The 11,463-nt window shown below is 36.3% G+C and overlaps 1 protein-coding gene across 1 annotated transcript; it reads left to right on the forward strand.

Moving 5' to 3' along the window:
- Positions 1–352: 352 nt before the first annotated feature.
- LOC123988834 (myb-like protein AA) lies at positions 353–1,646 on the forward strand. Its single transcript, XM_046289583.1, has 2 exons — positions 353–1,338; positions 1,565–1,646. The coding sequence occupies exons 1-2, from the start codon at positions 472–474 to the stop codon at positions 1,577–1,579; spliced, it is 882 nt and encodes a 293-aa protein (XP_046145539.1). The 5' UTR covers positions 353–471; the 3' UTR covers positions 1,580–1,646.
- Positions 1,647–11,463: the final 9,817 nt, after the last annotated feature.

The raw sequence follows: 11,463 nt of genomic DNA on the forward strand, positions 1-11,463 counted from the left end.
AAATATATATATAATAAACAAAAAAAAATATATATATATAAATAAGCAAGAAAAAAGAAAAATATATATAAATAAAAAAAAAGGATACATACGTAGAAATAAAAAAAAAAAAATTATTCACATATATATATATATATATACACATTAATAAATAGTTATAAGATGGCTAACGAAGCCAACGTACCAGTCGAGGGCAACCGACCTATTAGCATAAGGGATGCAGCGGACATAGTGCCACCTTTCGATGGCCACAACATATCCGTGTATCAATTCACGAAGAATTGCCTTAATGCTAGAGGAATGATTTCACCAAACGCCGAATACGGCCTAGTCCAGTTAATTAAAAACAAATTATATGGACAAGCTTCGAGAGTAGTATTGAGCGGAGACTACAATACAATCGAACAGCTAATTACGGTGTTAAAATCACGATTTGCTCCTTTGTACTCATCGATACAACTATACGGAGACATGTCGAAGATGGCTCAAATGGCGAACGAAGCAGTCGTCGACTATAGCAGCCGAGTCTCTAGTATCCTGCTGCAAATTCAGAACTGTAATGAAATCGAAGTTCCTGATCATACGCAGCAATATAATGTATCTGCAGAAGCCAATGCTGTCAAAGCATTTCTGACTGGGATGAAACCAGAAATCTTCAGTCGATTGCGAAATTGCGAATTCGACACCTTAGACGATGCAATTAGCGCAGCTATCAAAGGCGAAGCGGAATACAAAGAAAACATGATGAGAACGAAGATAACTGAGGGATATACCCAGGCCGTTCAATGCAGCAATTGTTTTGGATACGGCCACAGCACCAACACCTGCAGTAGCCGTTCATTCCAAAGGCAGCAGGTATCATCAATCCAGTGGCAGCCAAAATATTGCCAGCATTGCCAGCGCCCGGGACATACGATTCAAAATTGCTGGTTTAACAATAATAACAACAACTTCAACAGCAACTACAACAACTACAATAATTACAATCAGCCAAGAAATCAATGGATGCAACCAAACCGGGTTCCACAAAACCAAACCCCGGTGAACCAGCCTCAAAATATGGGTCGTAATCCTTCATATCAACGCCAAGGAACGGGACAACCACCGGCTTTTCAACATCCGGCAAACCAACCTTTGGCAAATCCAACAAATCAAACCCCGGGAAATCAACCTCCTAATAACTGGTACCAAGGCACCGCAAACTGGAGAAGACAACAACCTCCAATATGCGCTTATTGCCAAAACATTGGCCATACTATTGAACAATGCAGGAAAAAAGCATATCAAGAAAAAATCAAAAATCAACCACAACAACAAACTACAACTCAAGAACCACAGGTACGTAAAGAAACAAACCTGTGTTTAAAAGCAAATTACGCAGAAAAACCTCCAAGCATCAAACTCATAAGTGAAAATTTTCATCAAGGAGTAGCATCATTAATGATCGACACTGGATCAGATATAAATATTATAAAAAAACATATTATATCAAATAAAGCGATAATTAATACAAATATTATCTTCGAATTAAATGGAATAACCGAAGGATATCTTTCAACCCTAGGCTACATCGAAGTAAAAGCGCTGGATACAGAGTCCATATTCCACGTCGTGGAGGACCTTCCAATAGCACACGATGGAATACTAGGAACAGAATTCTTCAAGAATAGCGGAGCGAACATTGACTATGCCAAATCTATGCTCATAGTCAACAATTATATTATACCATTCCAAGAACCTTTAATCACCATACCATCAAGAACTAGGACAACAATACCTATCAAAATAGAAAATACAGAAGAAACAACAGGCTTTATACCAAAAATTGATATACATCCACAATTATACATGGGAAACGCAGTCGTAACAAACAGAACTGGAATAGCCTTCCTTCATGCAACAAATGTCTCTTCTGAAGAAATAAAAATTGAAATGCCTACCGTACAATTGGAACCATACGAAGAAATCAAAATAGAAGAAGAAGAAGAAACACTATCAGACTCTACTAAACGCATAACCACACTATTTACATCACTTCGCCTGGAACATCTAAATAAAGAAGAAAAATCAAGCATAAAAAATTTAATTTCAAACAACGCTGATCGATTCTATTTAAACGAAGATGAACTTGGAGCTACAAACAAAATTTTTCATCGAATAATTACAACCGACGAAGCTCCAGTTAATATAAAGCAATATAGATACCCGCAAGCACTAAAAGAAGAAGTAAATAAACAAGTCAATGAATTATTAGAGAAAGATATCATCGAACATTCATCATCACCTTACAATTCTCCAATTTGGATAGTACCAAAAAAAGAAGATACACAAGGAAATAAATCATGGAGATTAGTTATCGATTTCAGAAAATTAAACGAAAAAAACCATTAGCGACGCATATCCATTGCCAAATATAGTCGATATTTTAGATCAATTGGGAAGCGCAAAATATTTCTCAATATTCGACTTAAAGTCTAGCTTCCATCAAATACCCATGCATCCAGACGATAAACACAAAACAGCATTTTCGACACCATTTGGACACTTCCAATTTAAGAGAATGCCATTTGGTTTAAAGAATGCTGCAGGTTCATTCCAAAGGCTTATGAACAACGTTCTGGATGGACTACAAGGGGTTGAAGCATTCGTGTATATTGACGACATAGTAATATATGCTAGTTCAATAGAAGAACACGAAACAAAATTTAATAGACTTATGGCAAGACTGAGAGAAGCAAATCTATATCTCCAGCCGGAAAAATGCGAGCTACTAAAGAAGGAAGTAGCCTATTTGGGACACATTATCACAGAAGATGGAGTGAAGCCTGACCCAAAGAAAATAGAAGCGGTCAAAGAGTTTCCAGTTCCAAAAACAGTTAAAAATATTAGGCAATTCCTTGGTTTATGCGGATATTACAGAAGATTTATCAAGAATTTTTCAAAAATAGCTAAACCTTTATCCGATTTAACAAAGAAAGAACAAAAATTCGAATGGACGCAACAGCAACAACAAGCCTTCATCATCCTCAGAGATAAATTATGCGAGGAACCAATTCTTCAGTATCCAGATTTCACAAAACCATTCAACATCACTACGGACGCATCTGGAATCGCCGTTGGAGCAGTACTAAGCCAAGGCGAAATCGGAAAAGATCAACCAGTATCATATACTTCAAGAGTTTTAAACAAGGCAGAAACCCAATACTCTGCTACAGAACGTGAATTACTAGCAGTTATATATGCCGTAACTCATTTTAGGCCCTATATTTATGGAAGAAAATTTTATCTAATAACAGACCACAAACCATTAACGTGGCTGCATAATCTAACAGATCCCGCATCAAGATTAATGCGTTGGAAACTAAAACTAAGCGAATACGATTACGAAATTAAATATAAACCAGGAAAACAAAACATAAACGCCGACGCATTATCCCGAAATCCTATTGTAACACTACCAATTCAAGCAAAACGGAAACACTCTACCACAGATTCAAAAGAAGTAAAAAAGAAGAAACAATGGCACCAGTATGCTACGAGACCTAGAGCAACTACTTCAACTACCGAATCAAGAGAAATTAAGAAGAAAAAACAATGGCATCAATACCCAACACGTCCTAGACCATCGACGACATCCGATTCTAGGGAGTACAAAAAGAAAAAGGAAACCCACCAATACCCAACACGTCCTAGACCATCGACGACATCCGATTCTAAGGAGTACAAAAAGAAAAAGGAAACCCACCAATACCCTACACGTCCTAGACCATCGACGACATCCGATTCTAGGGAACACAAGAAAAAAAAGGAAACGCATCAACACCCTACAAGACCGAGACCAACAACATCATCAAGCTCCAGAGAAGTCAAAAAGAAAAAAGAAACGCATCAATATCCAACAAGACGCCGAGACACATCTTCAGAACAAAACAGACAGACAAAAAAGAAAAAACAATCGTATCAACATGTCACACGACAAAGAGATACTTCCTCCGAATCCGAAAGAAGTATTGTAAGAAAGAAAACAACACACCAATATTCTACACGCCAGCGAGATACTTCATCTGATTCTGAGAGAGAAATAAAAAAGGGAAAAATTACACAACACCACAAAAGACCACATAAAACAAGCAGCAGTCAACATCAAAAACGTCCAAAAGAAGATATTACCTCCAGTGAATCAGAATATTGCGATACTGATGAATTCCAAGATCAACAACACAGGAAAAGAAAAAAAGAAACATCAAGCTCTACAAACAAACAATATAAAAAGAGAAGACCGAACGAAAAAAAAATCACAGTAGAAATTCACCAATTACCTAAAAAACAACTAATTTCTGAACCTCCTAAACCACTTAAAAGGAGACATGAACCAATAATAATTGGTGATGAAATTGAAGATTTTGAAGAGGGAATAACTCTACCCAAACATATATATAGAGAGCCACCCAAGATAGATTCATCTTCAGGAACAAAGAGAGCATCTTCAGAAATAAAAAAATCATCTTCAGGAACAAAGAGAGCATCTTCAGAAATAAAAAAAGCATCTTCAGGAACAAAAAGAGCATCTTTAGGAACCAAAGAAGAATTTTCAGAGCTGAAAAAGGAAGAAAAAACTGATTCAGGAAGTACATCTACAGCACCTATAACTCCCATTAAAATTATTAAAGAAGAAGACCAACTTACCACACATAAAATAACACCACCAAAAGTGATCAGCAACCTACCAGTCACATCAAAAATAGTAGAGACAACTGACCACCTCTGGATGAAGAAAGGGATTGTAATTGTATTCCTAAATGAAGAGGGAAAACCAATAGACAATCAATCAAGAGAATTTTTACAAAAAGAAAAAATAAAAATACACATACCTCAACAGGAAGAAATTATTATACATTTAAAAAAGAAGAATAAAGAAATATTTGGCCTAGTAACACAATCAAGAGAAGACCTACCTAAAACACTAAAAATACTTTATCAAGAATTCCATAAAAGACAAATTCAAGAATGCTCTATACCTGAATTAAAAGGATTACATAAACTCCTACAAGTAATTTTTGCAGAATCAAACATTTCCATCACATTATGTAAAGGAATCATTATCACACCACCTAAAGAAGAAAGAATACAGATCATTAAAGAAAACCATGAAAGCCCAGTAGGAGGACATAAAGGAATAAAAAAGACTTACCATAGAATAAGAAATAATTATTATTGGAAGAACATGAAAAAAGAAATCACTGATTATATTAGAACCTGCATCAGTTGTCAAAAAGTAAAATTAGTAAGGATGAAAAACAAAGAACCTATGGTCATCACTGACACCCCTATTGATGCATTTGACAAAGTATCTTTAGACATATTAGGACCACTACCAATTACTACATCAGGAAATAGTTATATACTCACCATCCAGGATAATTTAACTAAATATTCAGCTGCAATACCTTTAATATCAACCACATCTGAAGAAGTAGCAAAAGCTTTTACAGAAAACTTTATATGCAAATTTGGTAGTCCAAAAGCCATACTTACAGACCAAGGTACATGTTTTACTGGTTCATTAATGAAGAAATTAGCCAAAACATTCCAGATCAAAACATACAGAACATCTTCATTCCATCCTCAATCAAATGGGTCACCAGAAAGAAGTCATCACGTTTTAATAGAATATTTAAAACATTATATTTCAAAGGAAAAACATTGGGATGAATGGTTACCACAAGCAATGTTCTCCTATAACACCAGCATCCACGAAGGAACGAAATTTACACCACATGAATTAATTTTCGGAAAGAAAGCTCGACAACCATCAAGTGTGAAACCGATTGATAGTTTAAAAACATACCCCGAATATATTGAAAAACTAATTCAAACACTGTACAATTTACGCGAAATAGCAAAATCGAATTTGGAAAAAGAAAAACACAGACAAAAACACTACTACGACAGGAAAATTCGACCAATAAATTACGAAACAGGTGAAAAAGTTATGCTATTAAACCCGCCTAGAAGAAATAAATTTGAAAAAGAATACACTGGACCATACACTATACTTCGAAACATAGAACCAAATAACATAGAATTGACAATAGGACCCAATAAAAAGCGCATCGTTCATAAAGATAGGCTAAAGAGGGCCTATCTACCAATCAGCAACATAGATCAAACGTGAAAATCGATGCAAAAATCAACTAGGTTCATGAACACGCGCATGCGCTTTAACGAAAATCTAAAAAACCGTTGGAAGCAAGTGGAAGCACTCTAAAAAGAACGTTACTGTATTGGAGCAACCGTCAGAAACGGAGTAAAAAGTTTTCTTAGGAAAAAACGGAAAAAAGAAAAGTTAAAGAAGAAAGAAATTGTGAGAAAAGTGAAAAGTTGTAAAGAAAAGTAAGTGTTATATAAATTAAAATCCAGAAAATAAATACTAAATATGATAATAATTTATAGAAAATAGAAAAATGCGTGCACCGGTGGCGATAGTCGATGCCCTCTGCATTATAGACTGCAGTGTAGCATTCCAAAATATATTCAACCCAACTGCAAAAAGGCTTTGCTTCAACTGCGCCAGATATGTACAACCTGAAGTACGGGGACAATGGGTACACCAAGGTTCCCATCATTTCGTTGTAAAGGAGTTTGGCATACAACAAACTTCTTGTGTATCCTGCGGCTGGGAATACGCCGATTTCCAGCCCGCCTTAGCCTGCAACAAGTGCTTGATAGCCATGAGAAACATGGAGCAGGACGACAAGGAGATTTTCGAGCAGGGAGCGATCTTCCCCTCCGAAGATTGCGATATAATATATTTAAGTAATCTATTTTGGCAGCATTAAAAATAACTATTATTGTATATTTAAAAAAAAAAAGAAAAAAAAAAGAAAAAAAAAGAGATAATATATAAATAAACTATAATTCTATTCACTATAAAAGCATTTATTTAATGAGAACCCATAACCGCCATTATGGTCCTTCTCACAAGAGTAAAGAGAGAGAGAGAAAGAAGGTTAAAGAAAGAAAGAAGGCGTAAAGCGCCACCTACGCGAACGCCATATTTGATTTTAAAAATTTCTAACTACTAAAATGACACGACGTGCAAGAAAAAGACAACAATTAAAACGTTTAAGAAAAGCCTTGAAGAAACTAAACGAGGTACAAGTATCCTTTTATTTATTCAATAATCTTTACTAACTATTCTTAAAATTCTCCAAAGACTCCATCACAGCAGAAACAAGAAACGGACACACCATGGAGGTTAACCCTCATCGAGATACTAGAAATAAATTGGAAAATCTATAAAAAAGCAGATAAGAAGGATCCAAGACGAAAACATGCAAGGATCCTCAAATATTTTGGAAATCTGGCAGCATCCCCCAGAAACGACGAAGGAAAATGTTTATGCAAATTCTGCTCCGGAAAACGAACAACAACCAAAGAGTCTCTTGAGGACAAGAGACTAACACAGGGGGAAGGCTGTAACATCCAGCAGGAAGAGGAGTAAATAAGAAGAAGTTCAATAATTAATATTTATTAAAATATTTATTCATTTTTCGTTTTTTTTATAATTATAAACATGTAACAGTTCATTTTATTTATTTTGTACGACATTGATTTAAATAATTATATTTGTAATTAACAAATAAACAGAATCTTATATTTATTAATATTTACGCTTAACAAATATTTTATATACTTCAGAATATACGTCGATAATTCTACCGCGTCGATAATTCTACCGCGTCGATAAAAGATCGACACAGCGCGCGAAATAAATAGAGAGAGACGGCAATAGCGCGTAGACAGAGATAGCGATACGCACGGAGTCACGTACGTACCGGTCAAAGTCCGAACACTTCCGGTATCGAAAACACAGGTAGAAAAAACTGCTACGTCAGCAGTTCTCCGGTATAAATACGAGAGTGCCGCGCAAAGAATTTTCACTTCGATTCTGATCGTAGTCCGAGACGGGTCTATGATACGATTTATATAGAATTCAGTAATCTTAGACTCTTTTGTCGGCAAAGCGGCAAAGGTACCGCGTCAGACCCGGGGCGCTCAACTATCGGTTCGCAGCGGTTCTCCTACGTGTCAGGTTCGCACCCAAGCTTAACGAGCGAGCGAAAGCCGAAGCTCCTTGGATGCGGCCTATCAGTACACTGGCTCTAGAGCGACGATACCGTTTTGCAGAGTTCGCTACCAAGTATAACGAGCGAGCGAAATCAGAAGCTCCTTGGATGCGGCCTGTTCATTGACGGCTAAGTTGCCCAGAAACCGAACTGTGGCCGAACGAGCCAACTCCTACAGCGTCGGAACGGATCTTGGCCAATTTCCCGACAATTCTTTCGAATCATTTATATTGTATTAAATTATATTAAATTATATTAAATTATAATTCAAGTTTTATAATCGTATCTAGAACCGCATTTACTAATCAATTTATTTACTCTGTATTTTTATTTTAGGTTGAATTATTTTTGTAATAATCAAATTTTCTTTTGTTGTATTCCAATTTAGGCACAAACACAATTGTTAGTTTCTTTGTATTTTTCAATCCAGGGCGTACTCATTGTACATTACTAATACCATTATTTTCTTTTGTATTTCAAATACAGGGCGCAACATTTGTTAATTAACTACATTAATTCAATTCAATATTTAATTACTTAAATTCATTATTTAAATTCAATATTTAATTACGTTCAATAATATTCTTTTATATTACTTACCTACTTTTTTATTTTATTTTTATATTATACACAAGACACCACATTTAATTTCTTGAATAAACATTCACTTATTATCATTTTTGAGAAAGGAATCTAGCGTTGGATTTTACTCCTTTACCGCGCGCCACCCGAACCTATAATCCCTTCCTATAAATAATAATACATAATATATATATATATACGAGTCGCCTTCTCATAGGGAACCGCTCTCCCTACGCGTCGGTGCAGTAGCGTGCTCGCGAATAATTTCGGGACGTTACACTTGTTAAACGATATTTATAAACTGGTATTATTCAGTAACGAGTTACAAAATTTAACATCTTCAATTTTTGACTTTCTAAAATCCGTTAATTCTTGATTATTAATTCTGTTAAATTCACATTCTTGTTTCTAATTCGTAATTAAATCAGTTTTACCAGTTAACCAGTTTCAAATTTATTTCAAACACACCAAACACGTTTCTTTTAATAATACACGCCTACCATTACATACAGATTCAAGGAGGGACCCGTACGGGACCTAAAGCGCTGAACGAACCCAAACGAAAGAACAAATGTTCAAATTCTAAATTCTAACATCTTAATAATTATCTTTCGTCTTTTAATTTGTCGAGAGCGCTAACCCGCTCGAGACTGGTGGCAGCGATACCAACCATCGCGCTCAGAATAGGGTAAAAAGTATAGGAAATTGCCTTTCAATTTTCTAGTTGAAACAGCAGTCTTTCTTTCCTAGTTCTTTTTTTATTATCCTTTTTACGTTGCGCCGTCGCACGCGCAACGTAACACTACATTGGAGATGTAATATACATTTAATAACAATATCATTATTACTATATCTACATCAGATGAAATTTATTATACTGATTTAATCACACAGACCAATGTACATTTAATAACAATATCACTATTACTATATCTTCATTAGATATAATGTAAAATAGTGATCACTTCCCACAGATCAATGCACAGATTGTAACATTATCGTCATTACTATATCTACATTAGATACGTAATAAACACTTGTAATGTCGCGAAGTTCTCCCTCTCACTGAGTTCTCCGCGTACTTTTGTATGATTTAATCTACGTTGTTAGTTAGGTAGAGGTTCTTACTTACCTTTCGCTGGGCGAGGATACCTGTAGAAATAAGTCGTCCTGGTGGATGTAGACAGTAGGGTAGACGTTTAATTGAAGTTCACACACTTCCGAGCACAACAAATGTTTATTGGTCTTGCGTACAGTTCTTAACTTGCGCGTGCTTTACAAATGACGAGTTGCTCTGTCGGGTCTCTGGGTCCCGTAGCAGAGTCGTATTTTGCGGATTTTGTACGCGTGTTAGAATTAAATCCGGATTCGCGTTAACGGACTGGCCGATTCTGAACGAGTTTCACGGAAGTGATCGGGTCGCGATGACTTTTGAGTCTGCACTAAATTTGATCTGATACGAGTTCTGTACTATAGTTGGTCTGTGTTCGGGCGGTTTGGTCTCGTTATTATATATTGATTAATGAGGTCGACTTTTGATTTGGCAATTCGGGTGAACCACCTCGTCCGGATCGTCAGCGTTCTCGCCGTACGACGACCCGGCTGAGTTGCTCACTCAGAATTTTTGCGGAGCGATGAATTTGGATGGTGCAATAGAAGTTCAAAGAATTTGTATCGCGAAATGTAAGTTTAAAGAATCTGTATAGCGAAATATAAGTTTAAAGAATTTAGGTCGCGAAATAGCGGCTTAAAGAGTTTGGGTGGCGAAATAGAAATTTTAAAGAATGCGTCACAGGACGTGACACCTGGCCGCCTAGATTGTTGCATATCGGTACGATATCAACAAATAAATCTGGAAAGAAAATTTTCTTTAAGCGATTGTGTTATCCAAATTCATAGTTTGCGGTTTTATGAGTTAGATGAGTTTTACAATTTTAAGGTGAGTGTAATTACAATATTTTTTAGTTGGTGTGAATTTGTTGCGCTGGGTAAAAATTTTTTTTTTGCTAATATTTCTTTGCGTTTACGAATTGGTATGTTACAAAGAGTAAATGGTTTTCGGATGACCATTTACTTCCCTCCCCGCTGAGGTTGAGGCGGTAGGGGTGCGTAGCGGAACTACACATAGTGCGTGTACTGAATAATATTGTAGACCGACACTTCTGGGCTTCTTTATTAACTTTTAAATTCAATGTTTCTAAAATGAAATTGGTAATTCTTAGATCCTCTATTGTGGCTGGTATGCGCTGAGACAGCGGTGTTTTGCATGCGCTGGTTCCGAGTATTATTGAGTGCTTCATCGGTTTAATATCCTGTGTTTTACTTGGAAATTTTGTGCACCTGGTGGGGTAATTGATATATATATCCGTTGATCGGGCAGTATCGCCATTTCGAATAAAATATTTTTTTTTTTCAGCTTCATGTATTCTACCTAACTGCGTGGCAGGACCATTGCGATGGACCTTTCGAAGCCGAAAAGCGAATTGTTTGCCGCCTGGGTAAGTGTTAATTTTTTTTGTTGTTGTTGTTTGTTTGTTTGTCTGTTTGTTTGTTCGTTTGTTTTATATTGTTTCCTTTGTTTTCCATTCAGCGCACTGATGGCCGTTTCCGGTGTTACCCCGGAATGATCGATGTGGCGTACCGCCGGGCGATTCAAGAGTTCCGTAAGGAGTTCCGCCGGTTTTTGAGAGAGCTTTTGGACTGGGATGAGGATCGTATCCTCGAGATTGCCCCTCTCTTTGAGGAGAAGTAG

Source organism: Osmia bicornis, unplaced genomic scaffold (genome assembly GCF_907164935.1).
Source record: "Osmia bicornis bicornis unplaced genomic scaffold, iOsmBic2.1, whole genome shotgun sequence".
In the NCBI taxonomy this organism is placed as follows: domain Eukaryota; kingdom Metazoa; phylum Arthropoda; class Insecta; order Hymenoptera; family Megachilidae; genus Osmia; species Osmia bicornis.

What these genes read in the sequence shown, in the direction of transcription:
- LOC123988834 (XM_046289583.1), top strand. Translation starts at nt 472, where the DNA reads ATGTCGAAGATGGCTCAAATGGCGAACGAAGCAGTCGTCGACTATAGC.